At 39.2% G+C, this 17,918-nt stretch overlaps 1 protein-coding gene across 1 annotated transcript in view; it reads right to left on the bottom strand.

Annotated features, from left to right (window-relative positions):
- Positions 1-6,026, bottom strand: part of nudt14 (nudix (nucleoside diphosphate linked moiety X)-type motif 14) — a 28,349-nt gene extending 22,323 nt beyond the window's left edge. The window contains exon 1 of the mRNA XM_038726831.1: positions 5,865-6,026. Within this exon, the coding sequence (XP_038582759.1) occupies positions 5,865-5,945 (81 nt within the window). The 5' untranslated portion in view covers positions 5,946-6,026. The remainder of the gene's footprint in view (positions 1-5,864) is intronic.
- Positions 6,027-17,918: the final 11,892 nt, after the last annotated feature.

The following is a 17,918-nucleotide window of genomic DNA, read 5'->3' as shown; positions in this document are numbered from 1 at the left end:
TCCCTCTTCAGTGTCTTCTCACCCCTCACAGATGGTGGGGTTCCCCTCATTACTCGGGCCACTTGCTGAGAGAAGGGGGGCAGGGTGGCTTGAATGGCCCAGGGGAGAATCATGGCCGACATGGATTACGACACAGAGATTAGCCCATGGGGACAGACAGAGAGACAGGAAGAAAGAGAGAGAGGAAGGGGAAGCAGGAACAGGCTACACAGGACCTTGAAATTAATGTGGTCCCTATGGCTTTGGGCATCAGAAATGACAGACTCCCGCGTGAATGGCTATTGTGGAGAGGGATGTATGGTCTTGATCTTTTAGGTGCTTAAAGTCTAATAACCATCACTTGCACACACCTCCTGTGCTAACTACTGTATAAAGCCCACAGCTGCGGCAGACAAATATACAATAGCACTGTTTTTTCCTGGTTTTAGCTTCAACCTCTGTCTTCTCACCAGCCTCAACAAAAGGCAGCAGGGCTATCATACACACATCACAGCCAGCATACAACTAATAATCAGTGTTTAACAATGACAATGACAAAAGCATCTGCACCTGCATAAACTGATAGGCCAGTAATGGTGAAATTACAGATCTGCAGCATTAAAACAACCTGCTAAGTGGTTTCTGTCCGTTCGAGCCAAATCCAGTGTCAAGGACACACTCTCTTCAAGTACACACACCCATGTGACTGTGTCCTCCAGTGAAATCCACAGAAAGCATGTAAACCTCAAATCAAATCAAGTCAGTTTACATGTTAGTGTCCCTTCGATGCAAACTGACTACTTAGAGGACTTGACCACAGCCTGTTTCTGTTTTAACCTCGGGGGAAAAACATTCCCCTAATGCTTAAAAATGTTTCTAATTGTGCAGTCAGTATCACTGTTAGAATAATTTCAATTAAAAACAATCACCCCAGCAGTATTGTCGGAGCTTAATCCCCTCTCACCCTTTCAGGTGGAGCCGAAAAAACAATCAATCACCACTCAATAAGTACGCTATCCATATTCAATAAATTACATCAATAAATACTTCATACGAAAACTGCAACGTCCTGTGCAAATCTTGATAATAAAATGCAAAATATCGCTGCCCATGTGCCAAGTCTCATTATTAATATGCCTAGTTAAGTTATTTCTAATTCCAATAACTACAAAAAGCCGTCAGTCACTAGTAACAAAGTGCCCTTCATTACAATCATTCATGTGAGATCATTATTTAAAATGCAGGCTTTAATTTCTCACAACATGTTAGGGCTGGTATAGTACTGAAGCAGTTGATTTATCAACAACAATTATGATAATAGCTTAATCACTGAAATAATTTGTCACAGCCGTGGTAGCAAGTCTGTGAGGCTGTACACAGCGGTACGTTGAATGCTCATCATGCTAAAATGTTCACCATGATGATGCCAACAGCTGATGTTAAGTAGGTTTAATGTGTACCATTTTCACCATATTAGTTTACTGTGTTAGCATGCTAACATTTGCTAATTAGCATCAAGCACAAAGCACCGCTGCGGCTGATGGGAATGTTAATATTTTTGCTTGTTTTTGGTCATAAAATAAAGTATTGGACAAAATTAACGTGGATGCTTGAGCCACATTTCATGGCAATACAACCAATAGCTGTCACGACATTTCACTCTAAACCACAAACTATCTTATGGCGGCGCCAGAAGAAAAGTCAGGGAATCACTAAATTTATTAGGATACATCATCCTGGAACCACTAATGTTTGTGCAAAAGATTTGTGGCAGTCCATCAACAGTTGTTCAAACATTTCAGTCTGGACCAAAGTTGACCAGCTGACCAACCAACAGAGCTGTGCTCCTAGCGACGGTAAAAATGTGTTTCCTGGCTCCAGCTGCTATATAAAGCTGCTACATAAAATATAAAAATACAGCTTTTCTCGTTTCATATAACTGTAAATTGACAAAACAAGCAATCTAAAACTTTCACCTTAAGCTTAAGCATTTTTCACTACCCTCTGCGATTCATTGAATCCATTGTCTCCTTATGCTTCAATCTTTCAAACGCCATGTTGCTTGTTGATGCTATGTGTTAGTGTCCATCTTCACAACTTGCTAGACTTTGCTGTGTTTTATTTTTCCTATATTAATGTATGCAACGATGGGAAACTAATTTAAAATCATATGAAATGATCACACTAATGGTAATATACTATGTGCTCCAATGTTAGTCATTCAGACATAAATATTCACTGGGCAAAACAAGACTAATTTTTTTAGTTTTCCACACAGTGAATTATCACCCTGCCCCAAAGTTTTAATTCACACTTGCAATCCTCTCTCCTCCTACAAAACAAACACTCACACACACACACACATTAGGGCCATTTTACTGCCACTATTCAATCTCAATCGCATAAATAACCATGTGAGAAAATGTGAGTTTTAAGATCACAATGGATCTCGTATTCATTGAAGGAGCACTAGGGCCACGGGGGCTGTAAGCTATATAAGATAAATAATTCCAGATGAATAATTCAAATAATTTTAATGAATAAATGGAAGGTAATTATCCTGCTCTTAGTAGCAACCCGTGATTCAACAGAAGCACGAGGCAACGGAGATGAGAGGGGTTTCCCAGAGTCAACGAGCGACAATCACCTGCTTTGTGGAGAGGGGGCGAGGGAGAGGGAACAAAACACCAGCAAACACTAATGATGAAGAGAACCTCTTACGCATGGCATTATCTACTTTTAGAGTGTGTCTCTGTGTGTGTCTGTGAATAGGTTTCGGTTAGTGACCAGTGGCTAAGCTGCAGATGTACTGGTGAACATAAAAGGTTTGGGGAAGAGATGCTCTTTCAGTGTGATTGAAAAGCCTTTGTGGGGTGTCCCTGAACAGCGCCTCCCAAACTGCACGGGAGAAATGACGAGGATGAAAGGCAGGGCAGGATGGAGAGTGCGCCTTCATCTCTTTTGTTGTCCTTCTGCTGTCTTAGTCGTTCCGCCATTCTCTTGACAAGCTTATCCCCCACCCACCCCGCTGCTGTCACAGGTGTGAACCCCAAATGGAAAACCCTCCTCACTGAGCCCCCCTCAAGATGAGTGCCTTGATACTTGAGTTTTCTGATTGAATTGAAAACGACACTACAAAAGAGCACCTTCAAATCATAGATATACACCACTTGCAGTTTCTTTATATTTTGTCACTTTACAACACACACTACTGGAACAATTTAAATATTTCTTCACTCTGAACATTTGTTCCCAGCACAGACTGAACAAAAGAGCCTTTATCTTGCAGGGACTAATGACATGAATGACATGTGCTTCATCAGTTAGACTAAGTTAAATAACATCTTCTTATCATCTACAGTATAAGTGACACAGATGTTTGATGTATTTTCTGATTTTTAGGTGTTCCAATAATACTTCTTCTGCACCACTGTCACTATCCAGATTTCACACAACAGAAGCCAACTCGATAACCCAGGAACAGAGAAACTGCACAAATATTTTGAAACCTAAAAATAAATTCTTCCTGGACTGCAGCCTATGTTTGGGTGAGGAAGGATTTCTCACTTTGCTGGAGACCATCAGGACACACACTCATCATCACACTGTTCTTTTTTTCCCCTTTTACTTTATTTAGTAGGATGACAAATATTTTTAACAATAAAGCTATAAAACAGGTCTAGGCCAACAGGATATGCTGGTATGGATGTGCTAAAATAAGTCTACAGGACTACTGAATCTGCAAAAGCAAATATGAGGAGATTTTGATAACAGAAAGTCACTTTTAGGGTTGGATGTCATGATTAGCCAATATGATGATGTATACCATGAGACAATATACGTTTGTCAATTTGTATACAAAATTAACCCCACCAACATGTACATAAACCTAAATATACATACCGTTTGTGTCTATGAATATACAACACATATGCTTACAATATCCACCAAGACGTCTACAGAAATGAAGAAAAAAAGCAAAAACTACTAGGGATGCACCCACCCAAACAGCTCCATCTCCATAGAGATACCGGTGCTGTCTTTTTCCTAAATTTAAATCTTTTCTGCGTGGAACTTGACATGGTATCATGACGCCACAGATCGTTGTGTCATTAAGTGATGGTGAATAAATTAATGTCACTGAAGCAGAAACACCACATTTTATTATATATTTAATGTCGATCTGTTGCTTGGAAGGTCGATACCCAATGTGCTTAACGCCGCCAACATCGGTGCTGAGCTGCATCTCTACATAATAACCATCTGAAAGCGATCAACAAATCTTGCCAAAATAAACATCTCAGACCACCCTCTCACCCAGCAATGGGTGTGATAGTTCATTTAAGGCTTTGTTCGGGAAAATATGTTTGTGTTTGAAGGTGCAGTATCAAAATTCTTCATGTCTAAAGTAGGAACCTAACAATGTTTTTGGCCACATTCAATGCCAACAAAATGTAATACTATATATGGAGGAAAAGAGCCTTATCGCACATATATAACAAATTTTTAACTATCTGATTCCATGACTTTCGGAAACTCCCTGTCAAACATACCCCTTTTACATTTTCATCAGTTTAATGGTGTGGAAAGACCAAACAAAACTTGGCAATAAGTGATCACATCAAAATATCAAAAAGTTGCAGTCAGTCAACAAAATTCAACCAACACATCAAATTTGTTAAATACATTCAAAAACCTAAGTGTAAATCTTCTGCCGTTACTATGTGTGTAGGCGCACATAACTTCCAATAAAGGCTGAAGAGAAGTAGTTTCCATCTGTAGATTTTACAGGAAGCAAACACTGAAAACAGTATTTCACAACAAAATGATGGTGACAACAAATTCAGAAACAAATGAGATTCCATAAACAAGAGTTAGAGCAAAGAGGTACAAATGAATTACTACAGTAACAAGGAAACTGAATACAAATAAGTATAGACCAGCTGTCAATCTAGTTACATGCTGCCTCATGGCAGGACGAAACAAAGTCATCAGCGAAAGATCAACATTGAGTTCTGAGGAAACTTACCACAATTATCAGAAATTAAGTAATCTATCTCCTGCAAAGTCCAAGTAAAGTAAAGAGTGAAATTAAAAAGATTAAAATGCATAACAGTTATTCAAACAGTACTCATAATCTACATCTTTGAATCATATGACATATAAAAGACTGCAGCTGTGGTGAGGTATACTTCACCTGCAGTGTTTCATGTTATATCCTGGACCTGTACTTTCATCGTAGTTTGGCAAATTAGGCATTTAGAGTAGTTTTAACTCTATAAAGTCCCATAAGTTTTGAACAGGAAAGGCTCTACAGTATATTCCACAAACAAATATGCAATTTCGCTCAGTGTAAACCTGAACTCAAATCAAGACCTGTGACCTCCACGGACACACTGCCACACACAGACTGCTTTCACATGGGAGTCAATTTGACAGTTGAGATCAACAAGTCTCACCTCAACTGCTTTTCTCCCGGAAAACATCTTCCGTGGTCATGTAACACTGTTAAACCACGTTATCTGCACCTCCTTATACTAATGTAAAGCATGTGCTAACGTTAACGTGATGCTCAACCAGATAAACTCTTCAGCAAGCTATCGTTAGCATGCTAGCTTATAGCTGTCTCTTAGCTGTCTGAGGTTCATGTCCAAACACAGAGTAAACTGTTTAACCACCGCATGGGAAAACAAAGCGAATGAGGTGGGTTTTTGTCATTGTGGTTAAAGTAACGTCAACGCCGAACGTTACTGTCACCGTCTATGTTTAAGGTCAGTTTAGCCTACATGTTGTGCTAGCATGCTAGCTGCAAAATGAATGGGGGTTGGGCTAGCCTACAGCATCCAGCATCCTCTATCACCGGTTATCAGGCAGAAATAACTCACCTGGTTATAGTGCACTCTGAACGGCTTCAGATAATCCGACTCTGTGCACGGAACGACTTCAACGTTATTTATCTCTTCCATAATTTACACTTTGAGCTGGATTGGTAGCTCACCGATGGTCGTCTGTCACCGCACTAACTGACAGCGAAGGAATGTCTACGGACGCCGGGAGAGGACATGAAACTGAACAGCTAGGACGGCAGATAGGAACAATATTAGGGATGGGTAATAGATCGATATCTAGATTTTTAGAATAGTAGAGATTGATAAAATAAGTATAATCTTTATAAATAACAATAATAATAATAATAATAGTAATTTGCTTTATTTGTATAGCACCTATCAAACATGCAACTCAAAGCGCTTCACATCAAAGTGTATGTGTATTAAAAAATCTAATCTATCTTGATATTTGCCTGGGGGGGGGGGGGTCGCCTTTGATGGACAGAAGAGTGGCCAGGAAACAAGGGAAAGAGATAGGGGTGCACAACACAGAAAGGGGCAACAGGTCAGATTCGAACCCGGGCTGCTGCAGTAAGGATCAGAGGACTTGGCCTTGTACATGGGGTGTACGCTCTACCAGGTGAGCTAAATTGCACCCCATATATGATGTGTCTTAAGATGTTAAAAGGAAACTAAAGCCATCAGTGAGAGTTTCTGGGTCATTCCTAGTCTCTGCATGCCATAAAGACCTTTTGACAGATGCATAGGATCAAAACCTTGACTAAATTGACCAAACAACCCCAAACACTGTCAATTACTTATTGAGAAAAATGTATGTGGATTGCAAAAAAAGCCTGCATTTTATTCATGAGACTGAGCACATTAAAAGAAAAAAAGTTATTTATACCAAATCACTAGTGTTTTAATATCAAAGTAATGTATTTATGTACATGCCACAACTACTGCAGCATCATATACATGTTGTATATGTCCATCCGTCCAATATATATACCTGCTTAAACACATTGGGGGAAAGGTTGACTACACCATGGACATATTTCCAGTCTATTAGAGGGTTGGCACATGAAGACAGAGAACCATTCACACCCACGTTCACACCTGCAGGTGACTGAGAGAAGACAGACATAGGGAGAGCAGGTGGATTTTACACTTAGAAGTTTCTTGCTCCTAGTGCGAACCACTGCACCACCAAACACCACAGGTTTACTCAGTTTGGTTTCTTCATACAAATTTGATTAATTGGGACTGCAGCTGTAGCTTTGTTCCACTGAGACTACAGCAAACTACTTGAATGCTCATTCAGTGCTGTATCCTAGGTGTTGTTTAAAAAAGGGAAAGTGCAATCACAGAAATTGTCAAAATGCATACCAAACATCAGACACAGATGACGGCCAAGAAATAAAGAAAGACAATTGACTGATGCTGATTGGCTTAGTAAAAACACTAGCCCCAGGTCAACTAAAGGTGATGTAACTGTTATTAATCAGTACATTATTCATCAAGGAAAAGAAAAATCTGCATTGTGAGTGTTTTCTCAAATGATCATAACTAAAATAAAGGCCTGCTCACTACTTACTATCCTGCTTTACAAATGTTACTAATAGAAATAAAGCTTGGAAATGTCCACCTCCTATCTTTTTGGGCAGGTCTTCCTAGTCTTAATCAGCAGTTTAAAGAAATGCATGAGTAAATGCACCAGAAAAATCTAGTTTTTGTCAAACTGCTACTTCCAAGGTGAAGAAGGTCAAGAATGAAATTTCTCACTCAAAACATTGAAGGAATATGCTACTTTGACATTTTGGGACTTACTGACTTTCCTGCCAAGATGCAAATAAGAGAATAGGGGGGTTGTGTGCCAGACTATTTCCTGGGCAGGACAAGTTGCTTTACTAACTCCAGGAAGTTAGTGTTAGGGTCAAAAAATAGTTGAGTAAAACCCCTTGCAAAACCACAACATGTCATTTATACACTTCGGTCAGAGGCCAGCCGGTTAGCTGTTTTCCCCATGCTTCCAGTCTTTATGCTAAGCTAAGCTAATCGGTTGCTGTCTGCAGCTTCACTACATTTATTTCCCCAAATGTTGCTCTAACCCTCCCTTCCAGTTCCAGTCCTGTGTTTTGAGTAAGTTGAGGTAACTTTTTGGAGTATAGCTACCTCTAAACGCCTAAACAGCATATTAGTTCGAAACATGATAAGAAGTCCGGCATCCTCACCGTGCTGAGTAATGAATAAGAAATGGGTGTGGAAGCTCTTTCTCACCAGCCCTGGCTTCAAGGGTGAGGCTGCATGATGTCACTCCCACACATCAATAACAGCCTTATAATGGAAAACAATCTACAGAGCTCCAATCTTGATGGGGCTGACTTCCTCCAACAAATGAGCCCCAGTCCACCGCCCACTACACAAGGACAGGACGTAACACTCTTGCGAGCTGATTTACATCTAAATAAATACAGGCCAAGACGAAACAATGTGCAGACCCAAAAGGGGAACCGGCGTCTCTCCTCTGGGCACGTCCAATTTATATTGCCCGATCCAGCCAAGCTGCAGGGCACGATAAGATGAGAGGGGATTGCCGAGTTGAAGCATTGTACAGGAGTCAACCTGCTCTGGTTTGCTGCCACACTCAGAAAAATTAAGACAAATAAACTGTGGCAGAATAATGACAATGAGTATGTGCCAATATTTTTATTTGTAGTTGTTAAAATGGTTTTGAAAATGACCAGGAGTCTGTTTTAAAACAAAATGTATTCTTGCTGAGGCGGAACAGCCCTGATGACCAACTGTAAATACAGTTTTTAGCTTTGAGTTAGTACTGATCAAAACTGGCAACAGGTACTCATTACATTGCTTTCATTGGCTGTTTGTTGGCTATCTGTGGTCTATTAGATCCAGGCGTTTTGCAACTTTTATATGATGTATCCAAACTTCTTCCCTTTCAAGCTGTCAAAAGAATAACTGGAAAAACTTTTAATAAATGTATAAACAGTAGATAAACTTTAAAAAAAATGGTTTATAACACACTAAAAGGTAGGTGTATGCACATAATTAACACCATGCTTACAATATTGTCATCAATGATCTGTTTATACACCAGCCTCCACCTATATTCGCACACAGGAATTGCTTACACTCATATCTGCTTTCAAAACATTGTATTAGCTTTAACCATTTATTAAATGTTTACATACTGCTTATAAAAGGTAAATAGGGGTGGTACAGTGTTACCCCAAAATATCTCAATTTAAAAACTTGCTGTATATAGACATATTTCAGAAGGATATAAATAGAAATAAGAAGTGCTCCTTTCTGAAGGTTACTTCCTTGTGGAAAGTGGAAGCACAAGAAGTACAGGAAAGAAAGAAAAGTGAAGAACAACTTGACAAACCACTCCTTTGAACTCTAATGAACATCATAAAAGGTTACATGTTCCTGTCAATAATGACTTGGCACTGATACTTCACAAGTATCCAGTGGTGGAAGAGGTACTCAGATCCTTTTCTTAAGTAAAAGTGCCAATACTACACTGTCAAAATCCTACTTGAGTAAAAGTACAGAAGTATTATCAGCTAATGTACTAAAAGTATCAAAGTAAACATAGTGTTTCTGCAGTAAAATGTTGTCTGTGATTGATGTATTATTATTAGATAACACATTTAATACTGATGTATCAATGTGTCTGTAGCATGTTATTGCAAAAGATACTCAAGGTGGAGATTATTTAAACTACTTTTCTATACAGTCAGGAGGTTTAGTCCAGGGGTTTGTAACCTCTGAGTCAGGCCCCTCCAAAAGTTCACAAGAGAAATCTGTGGGGTCATGAGATGATTCATGGGAGAGGAAATCATCATCATATTTTTATGTTAAATCTTAATCTGAAAAGTAACTATAGCTGTTAAATAAATATAGTAGAGTAAAACATACAATAATTCCCTCTGAACTGTAGGGGTGTAGAAGTATAAAGTAGCATCAATTGCAAGTATGTCATAGTTCATGGGACTGACTGGACGTTAAAATTACAGTGAAAATAAGGCAACATTTACATTTATGTTCTTCCTGGCTGCAAGAGGACTGAATAATTCTGCTGCATGGCAAGTTTATTGTTGTTTTTTTTTTTTTTACATACTCAGCGTCTGTAAGGGTGCTACATCACTTCTTTGTGAATGGTATAAACTTACTGTAATAATTTTTTCCCTACATGGTGGACACACTGTATCCTCTCTTGGGCCTCATTTGAGCATCTCCCACAAAAAGTCCTCCAAAAATCTTATCAGTTCCTCAGCCGGGTCCTGAGGCACCCTTAACGTGTTAATCCCATCCCTCCATGAACATGCGGGCGCAGGGCCCTCACAGTCACCACCAATTACTGTCTGCAGGCAGCTGATGCAGGCCAGACTTCTCCGGGCTTAACTCAACGCCCAAACCTGGAGCCTCCTGAAGCCTCCTGAATCCCCCAAACCATCTCTGCCTGTCTGTCCACGCAGCTCAACCTGCTTTGTCTTTTTCATGTCTGTCTCTTTTTTAATGTCCAGAAACCTTTATGGCTTACAACAGGGACCGTAGTTCCTCAAATAAAGGGGAAAACTCTCCAGTGGTCTATCCATAGCATAGTTTATCTGCCAGGGTCAAGCAGGGATTTGGGTCAGTGGTTCAGGGAATGCACTTAGCCAAGGTGGCTGCTGTAGCTCTGTTAGCAGACTCAGGGTGTGGGTCAAGATGGCCGGTATCCACCCGTCCAGCAGTCTGGACGTTCAGCCGCCACTGGCCTTTAGGATATGCTCCCATGTGAGCTTGGATTTCAAAATAGTACCATGTGTCAAAGGGGAACTCGATAAGGCAGCACAGTCCGTGGTAGAGGTGTGTGAGAAGCTGAGGGAGGATCCATGGTGAAGATAGTAAGACATGATGGTGCAGTTATCAAGTTCCACATAACATCACAACTGATCAGGCATGTTTTCACATTGAAGCACATTCAAAAAATATATATTCAGGTCCAAGTTCCAGTAAATGTAAAATGACATTCAGAGCTGTAGACTTAAGACTTTGGCTACAAAAATGTAGCCAAAATCTGCCATGTGATCACTGCCATCTTGTGCTGGTGGATTAATTTGGAGCCAGACTCTGTGCAGAAGTAACTGGGGTTGGAGGTCCCATACACCGGACAGACTCAATTGGGAGCGGGGCTCAGCTGTCAATCATGATTTAAAACCCTGTTTTTATAGCATCAAATAACAATTAAAACCAATCTCATCAGAAAAATCAATATGCTTGAACTGATATCAGGATGATAAGAATTAGCTAAAATGACCATCTATGGCAAAAATGTACATGTTAAATACATTTTTGCCATAGATGGCAAAAATGTATTTAACATGTACTTCTTTTTTAGTGGAGGGGGGGGGGGGTTATGACCCAGCCACCATGGGGCTACAAACAGTCTATGTTTTTATGAAAAAGCTCTCATAAAGCCACTGTGAGCTACAGGCAGACAAAGTTAGCTTCGATTCTAGTGGAGCATTTAGCAGCTAAATAGTCAGACACCAGAACAGCTACAATAAAACAGGAAGTAAAGCTCACAGAAACACCCAAGGAATAATATCACAAAATAAAACACAACACGAATGCCTTACTGACAAAACATATTCAAAAGCAAAGAACACAAAGTCAGTAAAACAAGACACCCAACCAACACAAAACCATGACAGATCATTGTTTAAAACAGACCAAGAGAGCTGCATGCAATACAGTACATTAAAACACATCCAGGTTTGTTGCACATGGCTGGTCTTAACTAGTCAGCTTCTCATCCAGGCAGGGCCTTAAATAAGTGAATCTGATCTGTGTTGGACGTTTGTCTCATGAGTAGAAAACCCCTTCATCTACTTTGCAAGAGGCAACTCTCAAGGCCATTGTATTGGAAACTCTCCTCTGTCAGGCCCTTATATTTTTAGGAAAAGCTATTATTGTTCTGGTTTCTGGTTTCTTGTTGCTTGCGGGCCCCAGGATGTGTTCCCCCAAACAAGGTCAGAATTCCTGTTTTGTCAGAGAATAGGCAACCCATCCACAATGCTTTCTGTTAGATGGGATTCTTGGTACTTGTTTGTCTTCCATGGATACAAATAGACCTGAAATGGCATTCAGCCGAAGCTAAGTGAAGCTATTGTGGCAAAAAATAGTTTGGATTCAGTCTAACTCAACTGGAAGTTAAACTGAAGTCATTTGTTATAGATAGACCAGGGGAACAATTCATTTATTGTTGTAGTCTCTCAATGCTCAATTATGCGATAATAAATAATTAATAATATTATCAAAAATATTTCAGATGCCTGTTTTAATGTATATGTGTATATATATATATATATACATATATATATATATATACATATATATATATATATATATATACATATATATATATATATATATATGTACATAGTAATGTAACACGCAGTATCCATCAGTTTAGGGCCATATCTGATATTAGTTGAAAGCCCCCCAGCAGGACCCTGCTTTTGACTAGCCACCAATCAAACTCTTTAAGATTTTCAAGGAGTTTTAAGTATTAATAAAAGAAAATCACAAGTCTCAGGGCTGGGTTATGCTAAAAAAGAACTTGTTTGTACAACGTGTTGTGAGGTGGTTTCTGAAGCTATTCGACCATCTGACAAGCACAAGAAATTCAAAATGTGTAATGTGTGTGAACTCAGATTTATTCTTATTATTCTGCTGGCATCTTCTGACACACCTGTAACACATTCAGGTATGCAAATATATAGCTTTGCAGGAATTTGAAGGGCTGCAGTAAATAAGCATTCATATTTGTATATAAACACTTACAATACATTTTAATTAAATGTATTTTATAGTGTCATACTACAGTGAAATGTCCTCTCTTCGTAGAACTGCATAGTAAGGTGACATTTAAATAAATGCTTCTTTTGTATTTCCCTGCTCATGAGATGTAATATGTCCCCACACAATTAAAAAAACACAAAACAAAAGAAGAAACCCCCTGGACTGGATGTTTTCTGAGGCTGCTGGGACCATTGAAGCTTGATACCATGGGACAGCTGCTGTGGCTCCTGTTCCCCTGCTGAGCGGGAGCCTATTTTAACAAGTCAGACTTTTGTCTTTTCCCCAAGAATGACCAGAGAATGTGAAAACTCTCTGGGTCACATAGTCTTTCCTTGTTTGTGTGTGTGAGTGTTGGTGATTGGGTTGAGGGGTGGGACGTGGCTATGTCCCTGTCATTCGCATCACTATGGGAGCACATGCCATCGGAGCTAATTACCTGGCTGGAAGGACCAATTAAGTCGCCCTCTAATGCCCCCTAACAAGATAATCTACAGAAGGCTTACAGTAGCGCAGGATGGCTGTGAGTTGGATGTGGGGAGGGACTGATGAACATAAGAACAGGACAGTAGCATGAACAGTGACATTTGAAATCAACTGTGAGTTGGCTCCCTAGGTCTCTGTTTGAGGATGCCAGTGCACACAAAACCATTTAATAAGTTTTGGAGTCATCATCACAGCAGAAGGTCTCTGTACTTTCTATATTTCAAAGATATCCACAGATCTAAAATATTCTTTGTGTTGGCTTCATACTTTTTTCTGCTAAAAAAGTGAGTGAAATAAAACCCTTTTAGATTGAAACCATTAAAATTGTTTTGTTGGACTGAATTATTTCTCTTATCAGGGAAAAGGGCCAGTCGGAGGTAAAACTCCAATGAGATTGAATAATATCTTGTTTAAAACCACACTTGATAGTTTTATGCAGTTAGTCACATGGTGTTAATTAATTTTTTCGCCCCGGCTTTTCTCCAGGAATCTGATACGACTCGTGGAGGTCTTTCCATTCCTTCTACAGAGGTTTTTGAAAATTGGCAAGTAACAATTACATTGGCTGAAACCACTTGCCTCCCGAAACAGCACCTGTGCACTTGTATAAACAAGTTTCATATTGCATAAATAATAAAATAATAATAACTATTTGTTTTAATGGATTAAAGTTGAGTGTGTCCACCTTTTCCCAAATGACCTCTGTGCTTCTCCAGACCTCCATCAGCAAGAAAGTCTGGCTACAAGAGACTTGCTTATTGGTAGAACTGAACTACTTTATTAGATTATTCTTTAAATTTATTTAATGTTGGAATCCTTAGTGATTTTGACAACAAGCAATATATCAACCTGTGGTTTAATGGAACGATACCATTTTCTGGATTACAGCATTATCTGCTTTATACTGCCAATACATCTATTCAAAAGCACTACTACTACTAACTACTTGTTCAATTATTTCTTTATTTTTATCACACACTTAATAGGCTCACACTTCATGAACTGGCATATTTTCTATGTCTTTCAGTGACTGATATGAATAAACCACAGGCCTCCACATAACATTTCTCCACCAGTCCCAGTGTATCATGGAACTAGACAGTTGTGCCTAGACTTGTACCTCTTAGCAGGGGCATTGCAAAAAAATCTGGGTCCTGTATATAAGAATTCTATATTTGTCCCCTCCCCACATCCACAGATATTAGTTTCTTAGTGGGCCCTCCTCACGTGAGGGACCTGTATGCCCTGTATACCCCCCCCCCCCCCAGTCCAACTCTTTGCCTCTTAGTGAAGTGTATTATGTGTTGTTGTGAGTGTACAGTAATGCCTTAAGAATAAATCCATTGTGTTTTGGCTTCCACACAGGCCTTTCCTCTGGACCTACAGTAAAATATACTTTGTTTAAACTGGGCGGCCTTTATCTTTTGCTAACTGTATGAGCGAAGCTGTCGCAGCTGGACTCCAGCAGCACTGTGAGATTATTGTGATAAGACATGGCTGAGTTGTTCTATGAACAAATATGGCCACCAACGCCAGAGGAAGGGAGGAACAATGGCGGTAAATTACTGCAGACTGGAGGTGTTAGCAGTCAAATTAGCTTTCTGTTGAACTCCAACCTTCTTTAACTGTGAATGACACTCTGCTGATTTGATTCTGCACATTGAGATGTTTAATTTCTTGCCCAAATATCTGCTGCAAACGTTTTCTTATTAGCCAGCTGACAACCATCATTGTTAACCCTGAGTAACAATAAATTAATGACCAAACATTTTATTCTTAACTAGCTGGACCATGCTTGGCTATGGCTACTCATTCACCAACCATTTCTTTTAAATATAAACTAATGTATATTGAAAGAGGTGTCCAGCAATGCTGCTACAGTAAGGCCAAAAAACTCTGAAGCCTTGGGAGACCCCACATTATTTTTTTTGAAATGAAATGTGTCAATAATATCAAAACCATTATTCTCTATTAAATATTAAAATTCTGTTTAATCCAAGCAGGAACTGTTGCAGCAACCAACCAACGTTGACGCTGCAGGTCCTGTAAGGGACAAATAATTTGTGACCATGTAAGTGTTATTGGTCTTATATTGTTAACATATTATAGTCTTTATCATAGTCATGATTCTGTATAAATTGCACAACAGTGATTGCATTTTTAAACTATCTAACTAACTATTACTTTTTCTAGAATGAGAAATGCAAATGCTCTTCATTTCCCTTTCTTGGATAAATTACCAGGTGGTCATTTTTAGACTTTAACACAACAGAAACCTTAAAGCTCTTTTCCATCTTCCAAAACCAAGTCTATCCCTCTGCAGTAGAGGACACTGATAAGGTTACTAAGGTGAAATACTGCTTCTGGATCTGTAGATAAACAGATTTGAAGCACGTTGCTTGAGGCCCAATGTTCCACTTTACAGAATTAGACATTAGTAGTGTGGACAATATGTTGCCATCTAACTCCATCTAAATCCCAATAAATGGTTACATTTATCACTTAGAAAGGGGTTTCAGTGTACGTCTCATATGTGATGATGCATTTAATGTCAAGTAGAAATTATCTTTGTTATTGTGCAATACACATTAAATTAACTGAACTTCATGCAGGTAACAGGGTTGAGATCACAGCTGTTTTACAGGTTTCAGTTTAATGCTAAAGATAAAGATTTGTTGCCACAATAGCATTTTCATTCATTAGTAAAAAAAAAAACAAATGATGGGGACATGTCCCCAGCATCCCCAGTGTAAATGAAAACCTATGGTCTGATGATATTCCCATCAGCATAATCTGCTCTTTGTGTTTAGTGCTACTAGCAAATGTTAGCATGCTTATGTGTTAAATATCAGCTTGTTAGCGTTGTAGTTGTGAGCATGTTAGCATGCTGATGTTAGCATTTAGCTCAAAGCACCCTGTGCCTCAGTAGTTTCACAGAGTGGCTAGCTAGCAAGTGCTGAGTCTTGTTTTCAATGTGCAGCTACACAACAAACACAACACACACTGGTTTGGTTGGAATTTTTCTTTCAATTCTTTTCAGTACAATTTGGCAAAACAATAGTATAATATACCAGTATTTTCTAGTGAGTCAACACTGAAATTACAATGATTGCACATGGAGATAATTACCATGATTAACAGCACATATTCTTTTACCAGTCTGTGTCCTGAAAAATGTGGTGCTTTTCATGTTTATTCATCGTGAAATCCTGTTGTCTGCATACCCCAGAGAGCTAGCAAAGTAGATTAAATAGTCCAAAACCAAAGCTCATGAAATTAGATTTTCATAAATCAATTTTCCAATCTGATAAATGCATTAGGATTTAGCTTTTCTTAATAAACCAAAGACAACGACTTAATCACCAAGCTATTTGCAAAGAAACATGTTCACCCAATCAGAGAAATTCAGTCACAAAAATGAGACGATTACTTTGAATGCACTCAACTGGGGACAAAACCTAATTCTTATTTGTACTGCTATGTAATGATCTAATGAATGATTCAGTTGTGATCAGTTCAAGTGTGAATAATGAAAAATATTTCCATGAATCGATTTAAACGAAACTGAGTTGACCCCCAGGCTGAGGTCAAGAGATCCAAATGCCGCTTCAACCAAACTTAACCCTTGCCTGGACACCCTGTGTGTCCTCTATCTGGTTTGACAGCAGCCGTTGTTTCTGGAGGAGGGCAGGAGGAACTCGTGTCCCCCGACGGCTCACTCGAGGATGACGGTTTGGAAAGTCCACTTTGACCTTTGACGATACATACGCACACACTCTCAGAGGCTTGACTGTGGCTGTTTGACCTTTCAAATGACCTCTGGACACTGTCCATGTCAGTCATGTTTTAGCTGAGCTTTGAACAGCAGCAAGATCTGCAGCTGAACACTAACATCAGGTTTATTTCAGTTCAACCAAGACAGAGAGCCTACACAGAAAAGTTTTGTTTGATGCCGAGGTGCAGCTGCTTGCTTGTCCTTACAAGAGTATTTACAAACCTTAAAATGCATGAGACATTGTTTAAAAACAACAAAAATGCATGGTGGTAAACCAAAAACCAAATGAAATTGTTTACATTTCATAGATGAAAAGCAGCAAAATGTTATACTGCACAAAAGTATTTGTCAGTTGCAGCACTGTGGCTACTCAGAATTACAAACACATTAAAATCCATATACTACATGTGCTGTGATTATACAGTGGATCCCTAACCTCAAGGTCGGGACCCCCCAAGACAACGTGTGACATTGCTTCGCTTTAAGAGGTCACGAGCCAAAAAGGTTGGTAACAGCTGCTTTTGAACTAATTTATTTTTCAGGTAAAAAACTGTTGATTCCTTACAAGCTCTTTTCTCCATTTAAAGTTAAACGTTACTAAAAGACTGATGAGAAAACACTGGAATACATTTTTCACTCAGTACAGTTGGCATTGGAATACAATGCATATTTTACAGGCCCATAGCGCCCTCTAAAGGCGAACCTCAGTACAGCATGAACATCACTGAATGTGCATTTTGATGTCTAAATTGCAGGCATTGTTTGAGGTTTGACTTTAATTCCACTGCATAAACACATAAATAACATCCTATCTGTGTTTTTGTTGCAGCCAAAAAGTCTTTCTGGTCTCATCTTTGGGCATTGGATTTGTAGTGATGAACAGATACTTCCTTAATAATTCAATGCAGAGGCTATCCAAGGGAATAGCGTTAACTTGATTATTGTCATAAAAAGCAGCAGAACAGATAACTATTTAT

Source organism: Micropterus salmoides, unplaced genomic scaffold (assembly GCF_014851395.1).
Source record: "Micropterus salmoides isolate LMB-PRFRI ecotype aquatic unplaced genomic scaffold, ASM1485139v1 Ms_hic_scaffold_18, whole genome shotgun sequence".
Classification (NCBI taxonomy): Eukaryota; Metazoa; Chordata; class Actinopteri; order Centrarchiformes; family Centrarchidae; genus Micropterus; species Micropterus salmoides.
This window is presented reverse-complemented; position numbering and strand designations above follow the sequence as displayed.